The following is a 24,367-nucleotide window of genomic DNA, read 5'->3' as shown; positions in this document are numbered from 1 at the left end:
TGACATTCGTGGCCTTTTGAATGGCAGAGGCTAATTTTTGTATGTGAAATACATTATCTCTATTATGAATTCTAGTTGTAAATCAAACTTCCTGTCATGGCCAATCATCGACTGTGTGACTTTGGGAAAATTAACTAATCTTTTTCTTTTTAACTGTATGGGGATTTGAACTCAAAGCCTACACCTTGAACCACCCCAGCAGCCCTTTTATGTGATTGGTTTTTATCGAGATAGGTCTTATGAACTATTTGCACAGGTTGGCTTCAAACCACAGTCCTCTTGATCTCTGCCACCTGAATAGTTAGGATTACAGAAGTAAGCCACCAGTGCCCTGCTTGATTCATTTTTCTTGGCTTCATTTTATTATCTGTAAAATGGGAAGAAGAAAGAGGGAAGCTCAGCTTTTTAGCTCGTAGAGTTGTCTTGCAGATTACATGAGTAAACACATGCAAGGTATTTAGAACAGAGCTTGTCAACAGTAATAATTTAGTACATGCTATCATTTATTATGGGCATATTACATGCTTCCTACAAGGATTATAAAATGCTCTCAGTGCTCTGATTGGGAATACCTTACTTCTTTTTATTACAGCCATCTATGGTCTATCTTCTCCCCTTCCTGTCATCTCCTCAATGCATTTTCTCACAGTCCCAAAGAGCTACTCCAAGTCTGACACATTAAACTAATTACATTGTCTATTTTTAAAAAAATTTATTGTCTACATCTGTCTCTCATTACTGCTGGGATCATTCATTGCTACGTCCTTCATTTCTGGTATAAGATACCAGACATATAGGATTCAAATAAATACAGTCACTAGTTGAAAATTTTCTCATTTTAATAGAGTCATGCTATATAACTAGATGCAAATTTCTAGGGGTAGTTGAAGCTTGGGGATGGGGTGAAGAAACAAACATTTTTGGATTCATGCTAAATGTTCAGTATTTTCCATGTGTGTCCAGCTTTCTTCTCAAGAATAGAAGTTCCTTGAGTTAAAGATCATTTTATTTGTTTGGACTCTAATCATGCGACAAAGAGTTGGGTACTAGTCAAGTTATTCTAGTTTGTGTTGTGATATGAAACCCCCAAATTTCAATGGTTTAAAAGAACAAAGCTTATAGCAAGGCATGGGTTGCTTAAGCCTAAAATCCTAGCTACTTGGAAGTTGGAGATTAGAAGGATTGTAGTTCAAGGCCAGCCTAGCCAAAAAGTTCACAAGACTCCATTTCAACCAATTGCTGAGCACAGAGAAATAAAACTGTCATCCCAGCTATGCAGGGAAGCACAAATTGAATGATCACAGTCCAGGCCTCTTTCTAAGATTTGCTTATGATAATAAGCAAAAGATTATAATTTTGCTAGAAGCCACAGGGCATACTTACTTCTCCAAAGATATATAATTTCAAAGGTTTAATTGGATGCATTATTTCAACAGATTCTAACAAGTTCCCATGGAAGAGTTTATGTTGTTATCTGCATTTGAATACCGGAAAACTGAAGGTCCTTAACTTACCAAAGGTCACACACTCAGTATGAAATCACATCCCAGGTCTTCTATCTGCCATTCTCTTTACTCTAGACCACTACATTTTCCTGGATCCTGTTTTACCCAAGATATAGTTTCTGTCTGAAATTTTCATTTGACAGCTCTTTCTTTTTCCCTAAAAGTTAACAGGCAAAATACACTTTCTTGAAGTTATTATTGATGGTTATTCCCAACCAGGGTTATAGGTTGGTACTATTTATTATCTTAAGGTTTGCAATTTGCTTTTCTACTCCAGCAAAGATAAATGGAACAAAAGGAAGATGATGTTCTGGGAGCTATACGAATTCACACTATAAACCCTGGGAGTCCAGTAACCAACCTGTGGGACAAATGAGAACTGCTTGAACGGGGCATGGGCTCCCCAAGATTCCTAGTACATTAAACATTTTTCCTAATTAGCCAGCTAGCAGGAATGTAAGGCCAGCAGGACTGAAACACCTGTCTACTATCACCACATCTCACTGACATCTCAGATAAGAGGCCATGGATCACTGACAAACTGTCATCGAAGTTGAATGCTTCACTTGTACCTTCTCAAATTGGCTTTATTTATGATAAAACAGATGACATAAGAAGGATATTGGTCAGAGAGGCAGGTTAGAGCCGTAGAAGGTACCTAGGTTTAGTGTTAGAAGTGGATGGTCAATAAAAAGGAAATAAATAAATCAATTTCTAAAACCTCAAGCTAGACTATAATAAATAAAACTATTATCAAGTTGATGATGGCTAGTTGGTGCCCGCACCACTAGCCAACCGGGGTCACCCGGGTCCTTACCTAAGTGATGTCCCTCTATTGCGCTGTGATTTGCTGTAAGAACCGCAGAGGACAAAACAATAAAGACTGGAAGTTGAGCTTTTACCCATTTCCTCTACATGACAAAGAAAGACTTGAAAAGTGGCTAAAGAATATGAAACGAGATTCTTGGGTTCCCAGTAAATACTAGTTCCTGTGTAGTGACCATTTTACTCCTGACTCTCTTGACATCAGATGGGGTATTCGTTATTTAAAACAAACTGCAATTCCAACAATATTTTCTTTGCCTGAAGACTGTCAGGGAAAAGACCCTTCTAAAAAAAAATCCCAGAACAAAAAAATGGGAGATGAGAGAGAAGAGTACTTAAAAGCTATGTCTGAAGAATCATCTACGTCAGATGAAATAAAGAAAAATACAGTTAACATAGGTGTACTTCCTGAACACACAGAATTGCTTGATTCATCTGCCATGGTGAAGCCACCAAGTCCAAAAATAGAAAGCATACAAAATAACATATTAACTCTTAATCTAGTTAAACAAGATACCGGAGAAACAGATTCTAACTTCGAAACATCAGTTCACCAAGATTTAGGTATAGGTGGTTTTCATACATCTTTTGAAAATCTAAATTCTACAACAATTACTTTGACAACTTCAAATTCAGAAAATATTCAACAGTCTTTGGAAACCCAAGAAGTACTTGAAATAACTACCAGTCATCTTGCTAATCCAAACTTTACAAATAATTCCATTGAAATTAAGTCAACACAGGAAAATCCATTCTTATTCAGCACAGTTGAAGAGTTAAACACAAATAACGAATCTGTTATTGCCATTTTTGTACCTACAGAAAATTCTAAACCTGCAATTAATTATTTTATACCAACTCAAAAAGAAACCATGGAAATGGAAGACATAGACATTGAAGATTCCTTATATGAGAATGTAGACCATGATGCAGAAGTTTTACAAACTGAGCATTCTTACTGCAGACAAGACATAAATAAGGAACGTCTTTGGCAAAAAGTCTCTAAGCTGCATTCAAAGATTACTCTTCTTGAGCTACAGGAGCAACAAACCCTAGGAAGGCTGAAGTCTTTGGAAGCTCTTATAAGCCAACTAAAGCAGGAAAACTGGCTAGCTGAAGAAAATGTCAAGATTATAGAAAATCATTTCACAGCATATGAAGTCACTATGATATAGAGTAAAAAAAAGGTTTTGAAGCTGTAATTTTTTATAAGCATTTTCTAGCTAAACCAAATTATATGTAAAGTGAACTTTTTCCTGTAAAGTTCTTATCCTAAGCTATGAAAGTGCTCTAATGTTATGAACTGCATCCCATTCTTATAATGCCATTGTAAAAGAAAATCTAGAAAGTGGGGCTAAAGAAACAGTTTTATTTCTTGATAATTTTCCAAGTTACAGTTAAAATACAGTGAATAAATAATATTTAATCATAAAATGAGAGAGTAAGTTATAGTCAAAGCATCCCAAAATAGATTAGTCCTGGCTCTACCAGATGATTTGAGCAAGCTACTTACCAAGATTAAGCTTCAGAGGGCTTGGGACATAACTCAGTGGTAGAGCCTTTGCCTAGCTTGCCTGAAGCCCTGGGTTCTATCCCCAGTACTGGGACAAATTTTCTATAAGATAGTATGTACTTACAGAATAGTACAATTGATATTAACTGTTGGATTATTCTCAATATTCTGTTTTGCTCAACTATTTGTGTATAGTTATGTATCTGTAATATAAAGGAAAATGTAATATAAAAGAAAATAATATACTTATGTACCTATAACTTTTACAATTTTATTGCAGTTGAACTCAGCTCTTAGGAGAAGTGCTTTAAACTTGAAAGTATATAATTTAGTACTTTATACGTAGCTGAACATCATAGTACATAGTCAAGTAAGTTTCTTAACATCTTGCATTTATAAAGTTATATTTATAAACCAAGAACTTTAATGAGGTTAATTTTAAATATATACTAGTATATTTTAGAAATCATGATTTATATCTATTTCTTAATAGGTGTAGTTTTTAAAGTGTGTGCTTATCTCACTTTTTAAATCCAAAATAATTGTGTAATACTTAATATCTGTTCCCTCTAGCATATATTTTAGTAAAATTTATAAGGAAGAAATTATAGGTAAGTGCTGATGACCTTGGGAAGAGAAAGTTCTCTTAGAAAAGAAAAGCAATGGTGATATAAATAAAAATACTGTTTATATTGATACTGAATGTAAGAAAAATAAACATAAAAGCAAGACATTGTGGTAACAACAGAAATGTGAAAAATAAATAAGTTCCTTGAAAATTGGCAATTAATATAATGGAATGTTACTGCCTGTGGAACTAAGTTAGTTCCTATCAGCCTGATTCTTAGTTTTCTTATCTGTTAAATAAAAAATATGTTTATCTATCTTTAAAAAGTTGATGACAGAAAAATAGTTATTTCATATTATTTTAGAAAACTACATTTTAACTCTGCATACTTACTGAGATATATCCCAGAACATGTAGAATGGCAAAAAAGTTTAAATGTACACACCTATTTAATTGTTAACAGTAATATTGTTCTTGTTACTATAAAAATAATTTATTTTAGGATATGCATAAGTAATTACCTTAATATTGTTGTTTACCAAGATTTTCCACATGAAAGAAAAGAAGTACAAATATAAACTCAAGAACTTTTAAATTCCTCAAATATGGCACTTTTGGTCTTATAGGGACCAAAAATCCAACCTGAAAGAATTCTCAATGATGGAAAATGGGACACTGAACATTAAACAGAAGAATGATAGAATTGATTGAGATGCTGGGTGGGTAAACCCAATGAATTCAGTATGAACTTCTCCATGTTAAAAAACGATGGGGTGATAAAAGAAATTTTACTTCCCTAGTACCACCTGTCCCCCTCCCTCTAAAAATGAAAGAACAAAGCAAAGTTAAACAAACAAACAAGATGGGGTCTTGCCAACTATTTGCACAGACTGGCTTTGAACCATGATCCACCTGATCTCAGTCTTCCAAATAGCTAGCATTATAGGTATGAGCCACCAGCACTTGGCTGATTTAGAAATTTAATGATTAAAAAATTGTGAGTTTGCCTGGTCTTTACTATGTGGATTTGTATTTGAGCACAACGCTGGAAGTCTTTCTGGCAAAGACTTTGAATTCTTCAAAGAAGAATTCAAGTTAAATGTATACAAAATTATAGAATTAGAAAATTCCTACTTGATAAACACAATAAAATAATTGACTCAAGATGAAATGATTAAATGAAAGGTTGACAGGGAGCTTTAAAATGAAGGAATTAGAATTGCTACCTCATCTCAGTGGTCAATTTTAACAACGTTAAATTTGACTCATCTCATTATTGTAGGCAGTATGAAGGGCAAAAGACCACCTGTGAAGTATTCTTGCCAAAGAAAGTAGACTCCTAATCTAATCAGAGCTCCAGAACTACCTAATATTCATGAGCAATAGGAAAATTTTAAAGCTGTTGAATGTCACTACGTAGGCAAAGAGGTAAGGTCAGAACTCTAATGATCATATTTTCTTGAGCGAAAAGTGGTACTAACAAATTTTGCTCTGGAAAAAAAGAAAAGCATAAACTAGAATCTCCCAAGTAAATTGAGAAGTCTTATTGCTCTAAGGAAATCTTTATCCAAATTTTTACAAAGCCGTGGATTGTGGGGAGTAGATAGGGGAGGACTAACAGCTGAACACAATGAGTAGACATTTCTCTCTGGTTTTGTGGATGCATTTTCTACAATAACCATAAAAAGCACTGTGGAAATGAGCAAAGGAATTTTATTAGGCCTTGAGTATGGGCTGATACGGAGGAATTCATGATAATTTTATTAGGCATTATATGAGATTATGCCTGTTTATTAGAGATGCACGCTAAAGAGTGTACCCATGAAATGAAGTAAGTCTTGGATGTGCTTTACTACATTAATAAAATAAAATAAGACACCAATTAAGCAACCATGAAAAACTGTTGATAACTATTGAATATAGGTAGTAAATATGTGAGTCTATTAGACAATTCATCTTACTTTTGTTTATGTTTAAATACTTTCAATAAATTTAAAATAATGAATTATATTAAACATCTTAAGTTGCTCTTTTGTTCTGAGGGATGATAAAATATTATTCTTTTCTGTCATGAATTCTGATGTGTACTGGACTTTTAGAAGTAATAGGATTTCCAGGTATTATATTCTGGTAATTTTAGAGATTCCATACATTTTCTTCCCATTAATTCTCAACACAAGAAAACTAGGATTATCTCTCTTTCACTGATTAAGAGTTTAAATGCAATACCCAAATTTGAACACTTGAATTACAGCTCTTCCAGCTCCTGTGTGTCACTAACAAGTTTCTTTAGGCTTGAAATTCTTATAATATGAAATAATGAGTGTAGTATAGGGCTACAGGAACATACAGAGGTGATATATATCAAATGATTGTACAGGGCTTGGAGTATGGCTGCTGACCTTTCCTTACTTTACTCTCAACAGTCATGCCCAATTCATAGACTTTTTTGAGTCAAGCTATTTATTGAGAACAGTAACCACATAGCAAATGAATGTCCATTGATTTATGATATGATTCTAATTGTAAATGTGTGTCTCTACTCCTATTTTTGATAATATATCTTTACATCCAGTAAAAGTCATTTTAAGAAAAAATGGATTATTATTAAATACAAAGAAATTATGACTTCTAGATTATCAATACAGTTTTTGGACTGAATTTGCAGCAAACACAACAATGTCAAAAGCCACATGTAAGATTCCAAATACAGGTTAGCAGAGTAAGGTAATAAATAATAGAGATAGCCTCTTGTGACTTTTTTTAATGATATAAATATTACTTTTGCTTAATCAAATTGAAGTTAAAAATTAAAAGGAAGCTAGAAAGATTTTTTTTCTATTTAAAATTCAAATAGCTACTTTGGGGAAAGTATCGCCTCTTTCTCTCCAGATTAATCAGATGATGTGGCTGTGCTTGGCCTGAAGGTCTTACTCGTCTACCTGAGGATCAAAAGACATTTCTTATTAACTTGGCATTGCCGAAGCCACTCTGGGATGTTGCTTTGTTTCTGTTGCTGTTGAGACTCAAACAGTCCCCGTTTCCTTAAACACTTCCTAGTAGTAACAATCTGGTTTAGTCGCACATTTACAAAGAATATGTTTGCCCATCTTCATACTCCATTCTAAGGCCAGGAGTATTGCTTTGTTTTCAAGGTCTCTATTCTTACTTAATCTGCTGTTCCTCACTCTAATTTGTGTTAAGTAAGCACGTGCAAACACCGTGGCTTTAGGGTGATCTTCAAACTCAAGATAAGCATACACAATTTTGGAGATCTTTCTCCTAGATCCTTTCTGACCTTTTCTTCAGAAATCTTTCCATAAGTATTTTTTACTCCAGATTTATAAAAATGTAAGTTCAGAGCCTTGTGAGATATTTTCCATTTGGATACCAAACCCCTCCTCTCCTATCTGCCCAGCTAATTATACTCATCCTGTGTATGCATTCAAAAATCCCTTTTTCCAGGAATTCTCCTGTATTAATTTTTAGTGACCAATGTAACAAATACCACAAATGTGCTGGTTTAAAACAACATATTTTTATTTTCTTATGATTTTAAAGGCTGGAATCAGTCCAAAATTAGTATCACTGGGTAGGCCCAAGTCAAGCTGTCAGTAGATAGCACTCCCTCCAGGGACTGTAGTGGGAATTCTACTTTTTCTTTTGGCTTCTGGTGGCTTCAGCGTTCCTGTCTTGTGGCCACAACGTTAGAGTCTCCAATGCCAGCATCATGAAATGCCCCACCTTTACAGTTCTTTGTTTTATGTCTGAGTGTCGAATCTTCCTTTGCCTCTCTCTTTCAAGGATACCTGTGATTGTATTTAGGGCATTACCTGCATAATGTCAGCTGCAGAGACTAACTTGATCATGTCTGTGAAGACACTGGTTTTTAATAAAGTGACTTTTATAAGTTCTAGGGATTAGGAACTGATACCGTTGGAGCTGGTGTCTGTGGAGAACAGCATTCAGTCTATTGTACCTTCCTTGTTCCTTATCCTCTGAATCGATCTTGTCTTCTAAGTCTGGACTATAGACTATCTGAATGTCAATTGCAAACTTTGTTTAACTTTATCACCGTGCATCTAACAATGATAAGGAGAGTGATATTTATGTTGTTGACAGTATGCTGGACTTTAATGTTTTTCATAGGCATTCTTTTAATTAATTCATGCAACAATTTTAAGATGCATGGGATCACCCCATTTAGGTCAGGAAACTCAGGTATAACTAGTAAGTGGAAAAAAAGAGACTTAAATTCAGACAGTTGAATCTCAAGCTTGTGTAGTGTTGTATCATAGAAATTAACTTCTTTATTATCATTCCACTTCACTTTAAAGGTGCTGGAAGCTAGCCAATACCCCCAGATGCCATCCCTCATCTGACACGCAATGACGTTTAGTGAACAGTTTTATAGACTTACACTGGTTTTACTGTTACTCAATATAGGGCCCCTCAAGCATATCTGAAAACCTTCTGGACTTCAACTACTTATCCAAGGTGTTGGATTTTGGATGATAAGATCATTAGTATTTTATAAGCATAGGAGGGGGGAGAGTGAATAGAAGAGATGAAAAGTGAGGGAATGTGGTTGATGGGCTTCATATACATATATGAAATAGAATGATGAAACCTCTTTCAAGTGTTTTAAGTGGAGAGATGGTGAGGGTGATCTAACCAATGTGCAATGTAAGGCTATGCAGAATGAATCCCCCCTGTATAATGAATATATGTTAACAGAAAGGAAAAATATATTTTATGAGCACATCCTCCCGGAAATCAATGTTGGCTGTTGGATCAAGACAACTTGGCCCAGATTGTTGGGAACACAAGCACATAACTCAAGGTATGGTTAATGATTTATGAACTTCTGAAGAAGTCATTACAGAATGTATATCTCCCCTGGCTTTGAAGGACTGCCTATAGTGTCCTTAACATTATTTACTCAAGATGGGAAAGTTTCTTTCACTGCTGGTTGGAAAAGACTTCAACCTCTTTGAAATCTCTCAGAAGACTGCTCTATTCATTTATTGCCTACCATTCCTGTAGCCTAGTGTCAGAAAGTCAATCCACCCAGGTGATCTGCCCACTTAATAAATGGATATTAAATCTCCGTGCTTGGGTTTGAGGACCCAGGTCACATACCGGTATAAAATTCTGCCCATGGGTTAATGAAAAGGGAATCAAATATATGCAGAGATTAAACTCAGATGTGAGAGTCACATGCATGCACACACATTCAGTGCCTTCAACACAAGTGACTTCATAAAGCAGTTCTCACACTTTATGCAATGCTGCAGTGTGAACTTCTAGACACTCATAAATATTAATTGATAATAAAGAGGAAATGTTGAAAAAAGTTATCAACAGCATTATATAGTCTGAGAGGCCTCAGAAACCCTCTTCAGTTAGAATAGTATTCACGGAAGTACACACCAAATAAAAGGTATTAGATTAGCCTCAGAAAAGAATTGCCTGTAATTAGCTTCATTACTGTTAATGTGCACAATGGGCAAAACTACAATGACATGTGGCTGCAAGCAGTGCTCTTTCAGTGGCAAGACCATCTGCTGTTTTTGTGGTTGTTGCATTGGTATCAAATTCTGGTGAGAGGTGACAACTATGCACTGCTCAGAAGCTTCTTGTTATAATGGAAACAGCACAGGCTTTGGGGCAGAAATGGCTGGATTCAAATTCCAGGTGCCACTTGTTGTATGGTCTTGGGAAAGCTGCTGGATCTTTCTTCCTGTAGAATAAAGAAAACATCACTTAGGGTTTGGTGAAGACAGTGTTGAAAAGATAAGATGATGATCAGCCCAATGTCCACTATTCACAAACTGTGTTTCTATGCTGGACTCCTGAGGAACAAATGCTTTGGGAAAGCCACCTTCCCAAACACCAAACACACACACTCATCATACACACAAGCACCTACACAGTCTTCATTACTCATTCTGCCTTTGGTTCCAAATCTACATTTAAAAAAGTTTTAATCTTAATTTTTGTTATATCTTGTTGGAGATATAAATAACTTACCATAAAATCCATCTTTTTAGAGTGCACAATTTAATATATTTTTAATATGTTCATAAAGTTACATGTAAGTCATCACAAATTCTAGAATATTTTCACTACCTCAAAGGAAACTCTACACCTGTTAGCCATCATCCTCGATTTCTTACTCCCCTTAGTCCATGGCCACACATAGTTTACATTCCTTTCCATGGATTTGCCCATTTTGGATATTTCAGATAAATGGAATTATACACTATTTGTCCTTTTATGTCTGGCTTCTTTCATTAGCATAAGGTTTTCAATGTTCATCCTTGTTGCAACATATGTCAAAACTTCATTTCTTTTTGGACAAATAACATTGCACTCTGTGAATGTAACACATTTTATTTATCCATCAGCCAATGACCATTTGGGTCATTTCTGTTTTTGGATGGATATTCTAAGTAATGTCCCTATGCACATTCTTGGACACATTTTTATGGTCATATGGTTTCAATTATATTGTATATATCCAGGAATGGAATTCTTGGTCATATAGTATGATAATGAGAGGAATAGCCCTGCAAAAAATATGCACATCTTCATTGCTGGAAACGGTGATAATTTATAATACAAAGCAAGGTAGAACTGAGTTTGCCAATGGAATTGTCTGATCTTACAAGAGGGAGATGATGCTGGGTTATCAGGGTGGATTCAACGTGGGGGCAGAGTTAGAGTCAGATGGAAAAGGGACTATATATGAATGGTCAAAGGGACCCAACAGTGTTGTCTTTAAAAGTGGGGGAAAGGGGCCATAAACTAAGCCACATAGGTAGCCTATAGAAGCAGGGAGTAGCAAAACAGCTTCTTTTCTAGAGCCTGTGAAGGAATGCAGCCTTGTTAATAACACATTGACTTCAGTCCAGTGAGACCAAGTTCAGACCTTTAACCTCCAGAACTGTAAGACAATGTGAATTGCTTTAAACCACTATATTTTAAGTGTTTTTGTCAAAAAACCTTCTTAGTACTGACTGGTAATGCCACTGTGGGTGCTGTGGCTTTTAATGGTGATTGCTAATTATGGGTAACACAGAACTAGCTTTGACTCACCTCAAATGGAGGTGAAGTCTGAGAAAGGAATTCTTCTATACGCTGTAGACCCATTGGATGGTGCTAATTCTCTGGAGTAGGCTTCTGGGAAGGTCCAGTACCAGTTCTGCTCCTCCTGTGCTTATAGGCAGGTTGCTGCCTTCACAGCTACTGTCATGGCCAGGCTTTGGCTTTCAAGAATACTGCAGGGTGAAGGACAGTGACAGGGTTAGGGCCCAAGGAGATACTACAAAGATCTTCATTCTTACTGAGAATAAGCCATCTAAAAATTATATTTATATAATATATATATGTAGACACACACACATGTATATATATATATATGTACACACGTATATATGTATGTATGTATTCCTTTCATTGCTACAAGCCCATGTTCTGAAAAGGTAACTTTTGATAACTTTTTTGTGTTCTCTGTATAGTCTTTGCTTTTTTTTTTTATTTTTATTTTATTATTCATAGTCTTTGCTTTTTAAAGACATGGATTTTCAGAGATCTGCATTCTGAAATCTGTGTGATCTTCTTGATTTTTACTTTGGAAATTCTGGCTGATCAAAATGAGACTCAAGTCAGGCTGCTTTGTGCTTATCTTTTCTCAAGACAAACCAGGAGGCTTTCTTCACAGCTTTTACATCTAGCAGTCTCAGCACACCTAGGTCATCTTTATGTTAACTAGCTAAGCGAGACAAGTGACATTAAGGACAAACCCTAACTCTACCCCTAAACCTTAACCATAACCTTAACCTAAATACTAACCTTAACCTTCAAATATGTTTTCCTTTACAGTCAACTAAAACTGTTTGGGAAAAAGCAATTGAATATGTCCAGAAGTATTCCTGTCCACCATCTTTTTATTTATTTATTTTTTTTGTGGTACTGGGGATTGAACTCAGGTCCTCATGTACTCTACCTCTTAAGTCAGACCCACAGTCTCTTTTCTTTTTCTTTTCTTGTATTTCAGGTAGAGTCTTGGCTACCTTTGCCAAGACTAGTCTTACACCACAATCCTCCTTTCCCTGCCTTCTGAGTTGCTGGGCCCATAGAGATGCATCAATAAACCCAGACTGACTGTCATCTTTATGATAAAAGCTGCATAGGCCCAGGAGCATTCCTCTCTGCTATTTTTATGTTTCAAACACGTGCACCATTACCTTGAGTTAACCATACCTTGGAATGTGTCTTTCCTTCTTGACCTATGACCTTAAACAGAACATTCTTGGGAATGTGCCCAGCTCCCTGAAAAAAATCCCCATGCTTTCTTTCTTTGAGGAGGGCACTTCTTTGGATTAGCTCTAGTGCTTGCCTTACCTGCTGCAGGTAATAAGTCTTTCTTTATTTTTTATCTTCTGGTTGTACTTACTGGCTTTGGACTCAACAAGAGGCGAGCCCATTGTTTGGTTATAGCTAATCCTTAAGACCTTAATGTTCTAACATTGCCTCTTCTCCCTGACTGTAGAGCACAAATGGTTGAGTGCACACTATGAAGCCCCTCCATAGTCACACCTGAGGATGACTGAGCCCTGGGGGACATAAGCCCCTTTTGAAGGAATTATTGCAAATCTCTGGTCTGTAGCCCCATTTGCAATCTAAGAGTTCCCAGGAGAGCCTTTTCTGCCAGGTCCCACCCCACCACTGTTCAGCAGCTATACTTAACTTCTGATATTCTCACTTCCTTTGTACTATATTCTTAGAGCCAGGAAAACTGGCTCTCTTCCTACATCCATATCTGTCCTCTTTATGACATGAGACATGTTATTCTACTTCTCAGGAAATGATAGTTTGGACATTAACATATAATAATTCATTGGAACATATCCCAAGCAGTCTCCATCTCACTTAACAAGTTGTAGGTTGTAAGAATCTGTTCTTGCTCTTATATAGCTGTTACTCTTGAGTTCTCTAAGAATTATTATTGTTTGAAATTTTTGTGATATTTGAAGACAATCTTTAAAACTAGCTTCAGTCTATTCTAGATAGCTTGAAGGATTACCCCGTAACTAGACACTGCCAAGAAATTTCTTTCCTCATGTTTACGTGCTTTCTATTGTGTTGTCATCAGTAGCATAGCTTTAATTACGGAAAAAGAACCAAAGTCAAATTTAATATGAAGATAGTACATTTATTTCAAATAAAAACCAAATGACATCACTACTCATAATAGTAAGCTGAAAAGAGGCAAATGTTGTAGAATCAAACTCATAGTACTAAGACTAATAGAGAAAAATGTTGGAAGAATCAAATTATTAATCCACACCAAAATGATAAAGATGGAACACACACACACAGATAATTCATACATGCACATACTCATTCACACACTTTGCCAAAGCTGTTATAACTATTCACATATCAAATAGTACTTGTTGTTTCAGCAAAATGATATTAACCAGCATGTGGATTTGTTCATTTTGGTTATAATGGTTTTGTGTTTTGTTAATGATTACTTTGTAAATATTCTTAGGTTTTATATGGGTATAACAACTATGAGCAGAAGGTGAGGATAATGAGTTTATATGTATGCATATTGAAGTGAAATTATAATAGCATTATCTAGTTAACACTGGGGGGTCCATGAGAATGTTTTTCTTGCAGGTGGCATATGCGCATTACTCAAGTTTGAAGAACACTGCTCTGGCTTGCAGAACTAGGCAAAGCTCCCAGGGAGCATTCAGGAGGAGTGGATGAAGGCTGAAGGCTTGTCTTGAGGCCACAGTGACAAAGTAACAGAGAGACTTCCTCACTAAGAAGTCCACAAAGCTGTATATTGGCAAAAGAAAAATAAAACTCTTGGACAGAAACTAATTCAAAATAATGAGGAACAGATGAGTGTACTGGAGGGAGCAAGTAAAATAACAGAAAATTTTGGAGGTGGTGGGAGCTAATTTTAAGAATACAGGCCTGGAAGGAAGGAGTTCTGGTTTAGAATTCCACTTTTTACCTCATGCGCAGTGATTGCTATTGGCTACAGAGTTTGAAGTTCCTGAGTCTCAGCTTTTCTGAAATTTAAAAATACCCCCTGGATACATGTGTTTTATGGGTCAAATACAATTAGAGAAGTGGAGTACTTTGTGACCTTCAAAGACCTGCATATGTTAGTGATATTGCTACGTTTTAACATGTTAGATGCTCATGAGAGATCACTAGAAATTTTTTCTGATTCTTTACAATTAAACATCTCAGCAAAAAGATAACATGTCCTGGAAAGCTCAAGGTCAGAGAAATAAGCAATTCTTGTGTCTAATCTAGGCTCAGATCCTGACAAATGCAGAGCTGATGTATTCTACAAAAACAGAACCTTAGGGAGATGGGTTTAGGCCAAATCACTAACTGACAGCAAATTTTAATTTTTTTCTATAGATTTTCCTTCAGTTCATCACCAAATTTCTCTTAGAGATTTTTAAAAAGCATACACACATATTCCCATATCATTGTACAAATATGTTCATACATACATTTATGCATAGAAATAACTAGGCTGGTCCATGTTTCACATTTTAAGAGACAAAAACAGGTGTGTGCTTTCATCTGCACAAACCACCTGCACATACCTGCCTGGCTTACTCTGGAATGAGCAAAGTATTATACACTATAGTTACCCATTGTCTCTCAAGAATCGATTTCAGGCCTGATTTGCAGTATGAGACAAAACCATCCATCTTTCTCCCATCTTACAGCAACCAATGATGCCTGACTGACCCACTACAAAGAATTTTTGGAAGTCACAAAAATAGACTTCAAAGTTTTACCTATATGTAGAATTATGATCTTCAGCAATTGATTTGATCTTTCTAAGCCTCAACTTCCTTAATGGTAAAATAAGGACATGAGAACATTAGATGCAATCAATAGGCATGCATTTGCTCTATGCCTTTTCGGTCTATGTGAGGGCTGTTTAGTGGGGAAATGTACAATAAGGATAGGAAGATATACATTTAGATATAGACATAGATACAGATGTGCATATGTATTTTAAGACACTCAGCAATCTTTGGTAAAGTCAAGGCCAGATTCTCATGAAGATCAGTGCTCAGAAAGTCTTTCTTGAAACATCCCTAGGATCCTCAGCTAGAGGAATTCAATGCTCTTCTTCCTGAACAGGTTCTCACTTCTCCACTCTGCCTCAGTCTATCTTTGCTTGCCTGGATTTACAGTATTTTCCTATTCCCCATGGCCTCACTGGATTTACCTTTACCTCAAGGCAGCCTCTCAGCTATGACTCCATTGAAATGGCTAATTCTCTCCATGTCAACCAATTCCATAATTGTGAAAGCATAAAAATTTTGTCAAGACTCATCTTTTTTACATCAGGCCCTAAGATTTCACTTTGGAATTGCACAGACCTCAGATAAAATTCTCATTCAAACATTTAATAAATCTATGACGTTAAGAAAGTTACCAAATTCTCAGAATCTCTCTTTCCTTATAGTCACATTGGGATAATTAGGATTCTGCTACCATTGGACTACTATTACAGTAAAGTGGTTAATGTATAGGAAAAGCTTAGACTAGTACACAGTACATATGGAACCATAAAGAAAGGCTAACTACTACTACTGTTAGTTCTGGCCTTAGTCCAGGAGTCAATCTAAGCATGGGCTATTTTTTTTTGTCAGCTGGCCATCCCTGGGCCCATCAGCTATAGTCACTGGAGGACCAAGATTATAACTAGTTCTATTAGATAGGAGTGTCAGCAGGCAAAGGTTTCTGTAACTACATCTATTCAACCTATTATGAGATGTAGATTTCCTTTAACCTTATATAAAGTTGGAAGGTAATGTCATAAAATTAACATACACATCATATGATGTTAATTTTGGGAAATTCATTGATTTTGTTAAATGAAAATGTTTATCTTCTCTCACATATTCCTTGCCAACAGAAAACATAGGATATCTGATAAATATGAAGAAGATGCAGATGACGTTTACAGGTGCTCCAGTCAAATCTGTATGCTGGTAGGAGAAAGTGGAGCTTCCTAGAGGTGATCATGTATGCTTGGAAAAGAGGAGAAGTTAGTCAGCTTAGTAAATTTGATGATGGAGACAGTGATACTTCCCCAGGAGGAAATGGCATGCTTGCCTGAACACATTCATGTTATTGGTGGATACACACCTTAGGTTTTCAAACTGGAAACGCCTGTCCTGCAAGCCAGTTTTATCTTCGAAAACGTTCATGATAATCAAAGGATTTTAGTTTCTCATCATGTACATCTACCTGATGAAACAGTTTGGATACAGAGTCAGGGAAATCTAGGTATTGTCAAGAATTACTACCTTGAAGATTTTACTAAGGGTTTGCCAAGTGTCAACCCATAGGTTGAAATAATCCTTACCTGTTATTTTATAGATTTATAAATGAAATCTTCCAGAGAGTGCAATGGTGGAAGGTACAGTCACAACAGGAGCTCAGGCTACTTCAAAATTGCCCAGAAATATTTCTAGGCTTCTCAACAGAGAGTCAGATCCAGACCCATAAAACTCCAACACCTATGGTGTGCCTCCCCCTCTTTAGACTCGGAGAATTCCCTCAGGAGATGTCACTGAACCCTAAGGTGACCTAGTCTGCAGCAGGTAGAGGAACAGCTCCCCATCTTGGGTTTCTATAACAAGGGTCCCAGAGCAGTTGGTGTTTGGTTCTCAGAGTGAGTCAAACAGGTATGTTTTGATTCTTTGAAAAGGCAAAAATAGAAAGATACAGAAGCAAATAGAGAATAATTTAACAACCATCTGTGCACCTGTCATTTACAATTAACAGGAATTAACATTTCATGTTTGCTTTACACGTTTTGGTTAATAAAATGACATTATTATACAGCTGAAGCCCAGTATTCAGTCTCTTCTTATGAAGAGGCAGGTGCTGAGTTTTAAACTATTTTACACCAATGTCATCATATGGTGTTTATTGTTCTGTGATTAGCTGTGTTTATGATGGTGGGGGTTTAAGCTGTATTTTCACATTTTACCTGGATCTTCCAAGGACCTGTATCAGATACCTGATGGAGACCTGAACAGATTCAAACTCGAAACACAGTTGCCATGTGGTTCTGAGCTGCCAGTAGCTCTTTTGGGATCAAGGATGCATTTTTTCATGGTCGTCGTTGGTGTCTCCTTCTAAGTTTCATTTACCTTTCTGTGCATTTTTCCCCTCTTAGGATGAATCTTTGTTTTACTCATAGTGCTGTATATTAACGCTCTAAGATTACACAACAACTTACTTGGTACCAGAAACATCACAGAGGTAGATTTCTGTGTCTCATCCGTTCAAGTTATCAAATATTTCACACATGCCAAAAATCAGCTGCTGAGAGTCAAATCTACCAATCACGCCTCCAGTTATCCATTATATCCATTTACCTCCTAGAGAAATTCCTGTGTATGAAATTGCTTTTAGGAAAAAAACCCTTAATACTAGTATCATTTTAATTTCTGGAAATGAGAATCACACAATGAATTGGGGGATGTTTTATTTCTGGCTACTGAGAAGCTCAGAATCAAATGTGGTTTTGTATCCCCACAGCAAAATCACACCATTTCTGTTGCTACCGAGTGTCCACTTCTGCTCTATTTGGTATTGTCATGGCATATCGTGTATATATCAAATTGAGTCAACTTATTTTTGCAATTTACCAAAGGCAATCATGTATAGATTCATAATAATTGTACAAACCAGACACTACAAAATGAAAGAGAACAAAAGCAATTAACATATATATTTTTTGAAATTTCATATGATATAGAGTGATATGTAAATGAAACTTTATGGCTCATCTTCGCACACAGTCTTATGTGAATGACTTCAAACTGTTTAGGAAGATGCTGCAGCCATTTTGTGATTGTGACTATTTGTCATCCTATGGAAAGTGGCATCCTGTAGAGACCCAAACTCACAGGAAGCATATGTGGTGAGTTGGTGTCAAAATTAAATGCCATAAGAATTGAAGAGTTCTGAACTTAAAAGTGCTATGTATGTATTTTTTGTCTGCCATAGGACATAGTTTTTGTATTTTCAGAGCTGACTTTACACTATGAAAACATCTTATCACTGATTCAAGGCTGAGTATGGCAGATACCATGTGAAATGCTTTATCTATATTATATCATACATCTTAATCATTGACACAGCTCTTTTATAGATATATTTATGTCCTTGTTTGACAAAGGAGAAAACTTGGGCTCAGAGAGGAAGAGTTATTTTCTCTAGAAAGGAAGAATTACTTTCTCTAAGTGGCTAAGTAGGGACTTATATCCTGATAATTTTGCTCTAGGGGCAATGCTTATAACCATTAAGGTCTTTTGTGTAAATAAGGTAAGCAGAGCAGAATTAAAACTAAATTAAACCAATGATGTTTCTTAGCATCAAAGCCATTGATACAAGGATTGAATCGGAGAGGGCTTTGCATTATTCTGGTAATTATTAACTTAGATCTTGTAACTTGAAAAGAGGCTTATTCAGGTCAAAGATATGTTTAATAAAAATGATAGGCCCTTATCTTCTTATGATTGTGAATCCTCCTTGCACAATAAGTTCTCCTTTGTTGAACTAAGAGGGAAAGGATGTTTGGTCTCACATAATTGATCAAACTCATCTTCCCTTTTCCTTCTTTCCTCCTGCTTACTCTTCCCACAGTAGACTTTTTTCCATCTCTATTTTTTTGGATGTGTCACTCTGAGAAGTTGGTAAAATAGATTTTTCTCCAGAAGGCACATGCTGAATTCTTCCAACTGTCAGGCAGGCATACCTAATTTGAGACAAACTGCACAAGTCCCTGACTTCCTACTAGTGTGTTCTCACCATACCAGTTGCACAGACTAAATTCTGTAATTCCCAAAGAAGCCTCATGATTCAACAGTCTTTGTTTTGCACCTTTCAGCTTCTCCCTGTCCCATTTGCATGGCTGTGATTATTTCTAGTACCTTCATTGTCATCTAGTTAACCCTACTCCTGAATCTCCTTAGCCTTATCATGTCTTGCACTTGAATGATGTTTTTATCCATTACATTTGTCTTTGTCTTTCTCTGTACTGATTTTGGCTTAGCTTTTCTGGGAAAGATTTACTTGAATAAATTTACCATCCATTTTGCATGTCCCAGACCTGACCTCTCTTAGAATTCTGTTCTTAGAGGCATCTTTTTCTTACATGTTCCCTGGGATTGTCGCAAATAATCTCTCCAGAGTGACAGTGAAAGAAAATTGTTTTCATGATTAAAATGGAACTTTCATTGTATAATTTAGTATCAATAAAATTATAAATAGTATGGGTATGATCTATGCAGCAGAATACATAGCAAAAGTGGAGCAAACAGGTTATTTAGATGACAAACTGTTCTAGAGTACCCCTTGACTTGCTAAAACCAATAATGCATGTGTACATAGCAATGCTATTGCAATAAAGACAAGCCTAGTGGCTCTAGCACAATCTTTCTTACTGAATAGCTAACACCCTTGTTCTAACAATATCCATTAACAGTTGCATTTTAGATGCAAAATCCAGATATGGACAGAAATACATTTTGTAGGATAAAATTGTTTTTTTCTCCAGAAAAATGGCTCCTTCAATGTCTTGGGACAGTATAGGTGAAAGTTGGTTTGAGCTAGACTCTTTGTCCTACTTACCTGCCTCACACAGGTAACCCTGGGGGGGAAATATTACAATATGTAAGAGGCTGGGTGCTGGATTCAGCCTGCCTTAGTTTGAATTCTGGTTCTGCAACATTCCTGTCCCATGATATTTATTTTGTGACTTCAGTAACTTGATTCCCATCCTCGCTATTTTCTAAATCACAGGAACTATCTTGGGGAGTTTTGTGAGAGTATGATGCAAAACTTCAAGTCAAAACTTTAAATAGTGCTGCTATGACTTTAGTCATTTCATTTTTATTTGTGTAAGAAAACTAACCACTTCTACAAAGTATAAGGCCCCAGCCTCACATTTTCCAAAGGTCTCTTCCTCCTCTGACATTTACTACATAGGTAATCTCTGTGAAATTGCTTCTAGGAGTCACAGTTCCTTCTTCTGAAGATGAGAACAATCATACCTATTTCTCAAAGACTTTTAAATGAGGTAATAGGTGAAGTTTCAGGTAGCAATAGATGCTCAGCTATGTTAATTCCTTTTCATATTCCTCCACTGGAAAACCAGCAGAACAAATGGAAGAGGGAAGAAAAGGGGGCATTAATAAGAAAATGGCTGCACAAGAAGCTATGCACACTGATGTAAGGAACTGCAGAACAGAGACCATACCACATGTAGAAAAGAAGAGTTTATTGGGGCACAGACTGCCGAGGTGACTCTCTTGGGTTCAGAGTGCAGCAGCCTGGGTAGATTGGGTTGTGGGCTTCATAGGAAGGACCACCCATCAAAGGAGGGAGGGTGTCTGTTTCAGAGAACAGCCAGATCACTGGACCCTGTTTGTCAGTGATCAGGAGGTAGAACAGCCTGATATGTACAGCTAGTTGAAAAACAGGAAGTTTTCTGTGGTTTTGCAAGCAGGGGGATTTTGCAAGCAGTTATGGGCCAGGGGACCTGGTTTCAATGATAGCCTTGGGACTTTCTGCCTGCCCCAAGGAGGCCAGAGACTTAACATTCCAGTGTTTTGTTGGTAATATGCACGCCGATTGATATGGCTGCTTCCTGCTGAGTGAGGGCATCAGGGAGGGTCCGGCTGGAATGTATGAGATCCCTGGGGATTGGAGGCGGGCATTTTCCCTTAGGCCTCATTTGAAGATAAGGCCAGTTGTTGGTAGGTCAGAGACAGTTGTAGTAGCATCTGGTGAAAAGTGTCTGCTGAGCTCTCCCAAGTGATCCTGGAGGCATTTGAAAAGGCAAGGGATAATAAGGAGCAGAGAGAAGATGGCTTCTAGAGGTCCCAGTAGGGGTATTATCCATGTTAGCACTGGGGACCAAAACTCAAAGGGTTGAGCCTGTGTTGGGCTGGGGTATTGTTGCCTAATGTTGGAAGTGATTTTTTTGGAGCGTTTTGATATTTTTTTCTACCTGTCCAGACTGAGTTACATATTAGCAACATTCCTCTCTGAAGAACATACATGTTTCTCCCTTTTCTGCAGTGAGCAGGTTTAGTGCTCGTCTGTTTTGGAGAGTGAATCTGCAAGGGAGGAAAGTTGGATTTGGAGCAGACGTAAGCTGCTGAAGATGTTTTGATTGAGGCTGCTAGTTGGTCACCCAGTTGTTGAGAGAGAGAGAGAGATGCTGTGGCCCAGAGCAACCCCGGAAAATCCCAAGGCTGGAATTTAATTGGAATCATCCAATTAAAACAGGGATAAATGCTGCTCTCTGGGAACAGTGGAGAGGTTGAGAGAGAGAGGGTTGGAGTAGAATAGCAAGTTCAGCATGGGTGTAGAGAGTTAGATGTGGCACCACAAAGACTAGGATGCAAGGACCTAGGGTACTAACATTTATCCAACTATATAACATGGATTGACACCAAAACACGGTGCCAGATGGGCTAGCAAGGGACTCCTTAGAGGCAATAGTCACATTAGAGGAGCAGGGTAGTGGAGAGGAGGTATCCTCCTTTGAGGTGTGCCAGCAAGGTCCTGTTAATCCTAGAGAATGAAGAGGGATTGATTGGAGTCTGAGAGAGGGGTCTAGAGTGTGCAAGTGGTTTTATTGAGGGTTATATTTGATATGAGAACTGATGACAGAAGAGGTTTTTGTAAGGGGGCACAGATGAAGCAGTCTGCTTTATAAGAGGTTTGATTGGTGAGATTGTGGATAAGAGACAAGGAATCTTTTAGAATCTGGAACCAAGTGATTGGGTGGAGAGTTGAATCTTTAAGAGTTTTAATCTCCTTTTCTAGTTTTGATGAGCTTTCCTGTATGATGTCAATGACAACATCTAGAGAAGTACTGGGAGCCTGGTCATAGGTTCTAATTATGGTTATTTTTCCCAGAGGGTCCCAGCCAGTTCTGACATAAATCATACCTGTACTCCTTGTTGCCATTTATCATCCCAGGGATCCTTGATCTCAAATGTGACTGTGCTAGATCCTACTTTTTTTAGTAATTGGCCTGGGGTGCCATACTGTATCTCAAGCCACCTGGTACCATATACCCAGTAATATCAGTAACTCCAGTAAGGACAACCTCCCTAGTTGGGATCCCTGCAGTACTGGGTGGTCTGGTCAGACATAAGACAAAGGTATTTAGGTGAATTGTGTATGTCACTCCAGACTACTTCACAATTGACACAGCAGGCCTTTGAAATATCAAAGGTAAGGAAGATAGAAGATTGGCATCCATTAGTTGGACAAAAGGTAGAGTTAAGCAGAGTATGTGGGTTTTTATCAGTAGCAAACACCTTGAATTGCCAAGCATAGGGCACCCCTGGAGGGGAAAGGGCAGCCTGGAAGCTGGAGATAGGAAGGCAGAAAGGATGAGGAAGTTACTCAGGAGTTGAAGGAAATGAGAGGCGTAGGCTCTATACTTACGAGAGAGACATATACGTGTGGGACCCAGTGGTATGCAAAGGTACTCATCCTTAGGTGCAGTGGGAGAGTCCGAGGTTGGTGGGTAATGTTTTGTCCTTGAGAGATGTTGCCACTGGAGGATCCCATTGAGCTAGATAGCAGTAGGCATTGTGAGGATGGCCAGGTGTGGTCTGGTCCACCAAGGTCCCAGAGGAGCAGGTCGAAGGACTTTCAGGATGACAAGGTCTCCTGGTTGAACAAAAGTGTTAATGGGACCCTCTGAAGGTTGAGGCAGGATCCGATCTGTATGCTCCCTGAGAAGTTGTCTTGAAGGTTAAGGTAGGGTAGAGGAAAGGATGACATATATGTCATGCCAGGTCATGTCATATGCTTGGGTTAGATATCAAATCCTTTAATGAAGGAGGCTACATCATTAGAGAAGGAGCCAAGCCTTTTCTCTATTGGTGAGAGATCAGTAATGGAAAAGGGGATATGGACCCTGATAATACCATCAGCTCCCGCCACCTCCCAGAGAGGGTATAGATGGGCTGGCCGGGTTAGGGAAGAGGTGTGGAATGCGTGTGAGACGCTGGCGGAGAAGAGAAGGGTGAGGGAGTAGGAGGGGTCAAGGGAGATGTAGATTCAGGGGGGCCAACGGCACAGGGTCAATAGTGACCACTGTGGAAGGGGAGTACAGTGGTGGGGGTTTAGACAATCTGGTGGGGGATGAGGAAGGCGGAGGGTCAGAGCAGAGGGAGGATGAGGTAGAAGAAGAGGTCGGGGTGGAGGGTCAGTGAGCAGAGGAGCTGGGAGGTGGGTGGACTGAGTTGGTGAGGTCACAAGTAAGGGAGGAATCTTCTGAAGGGGGGGTCAGTGAGAAGGAGAGACACAGACTTGAGGAGGGTTTGTCACGGGTGAGAAGAATTAGGAAGGTGTGGCAAGATTTAATAAGGGAGGGTCGAGATCAAAGATAGAAAAAAGCTTGGACACATGGGAGCTTGGACCATTTGCCATTGTGGTGGCAGAAGATATCTAGGTCAGTAAGGGTATGGAAGTCAAAGGTGCTGTTTTCAGGCCATTGGGACTGATTATCAAATTTATATTGAGGCCAAATAGTATTACAGTAAAAGATTACAGGTTTCAGCACCAGATGTAAGGAATTGCCGAACAGAGACCACACCACATATAGAAAGAAGAGTTTATTGGGGCACAGACTGCCGAGGTGACTCTCTTGGGTTCAGAGTGCAGCAGCCTGGGTAGATTGGGTTGTGGGCTTCATAGGAAGGACCATCCATCAAAGGAGGGAGGGTATCTATTTCAGAGAACAGCCAGATCACTGGACCCTGCTTGTCAGTGATCACCAGGTGGAACAGCCCGATATGTACAGCTAGTTGAAAAACAGGAAGTTTTCTGTGGTTTTGCAAGCAG

At 37.8% G+C, this 24,367-nt stretch overlaps 1 protein-coding gene across 1 annotated transcript; it reads left to right on the top strand.

Moving 5' to 3' along the window:
* Positions 1-2,340: 2,340 nt before the first annotated feature.
* LOC109677606 (THAP domain-containing protein 5-like) lies at positions 2,341-4,057 on the top strand. The gene has a single exon (XM_074041104.1). The coding sequence runs from the start codon at positions 2,642-2,644 to the stop codon at positions 3,503-3,505; it is 864 nt and encodes a 287-aa protein (XP_073897205.1). The 5' UTR covers positions 2,341-2,641; the 3' UTR covers positions 3,506-4,057.
* Positions 4,058-24,367: the final 20,310 nt, after the last annotated feature.

This window comes from Castor canadensis, chromosome 9 (assembly GCF_047511655.1).
Source record: "Castor canadensis chromosome 9, mCasCan1.hap1v2, whole genome shotgun sequence".
Taxonomy (NCBI): Eukaryota; Metazoa; Chordata; class Mammalia; order Rodentia; family Castoridae; genus Castor; species Castor canadensis.
The sequence above is the reverse complement of the archived record's forward strand: the minus strand, read 5'-3'. Positions and strand labels throughout refer to the sequence as shown.

Coding starts and splice junctions, on each gene's coding strand:
- LOC109677606 (XM_074041104.1), top strand. CDS start 2,642: ATGGGAGATGAGAGAGAAGAGTACTTAAAAGCTATGTCTGAAGAATCA.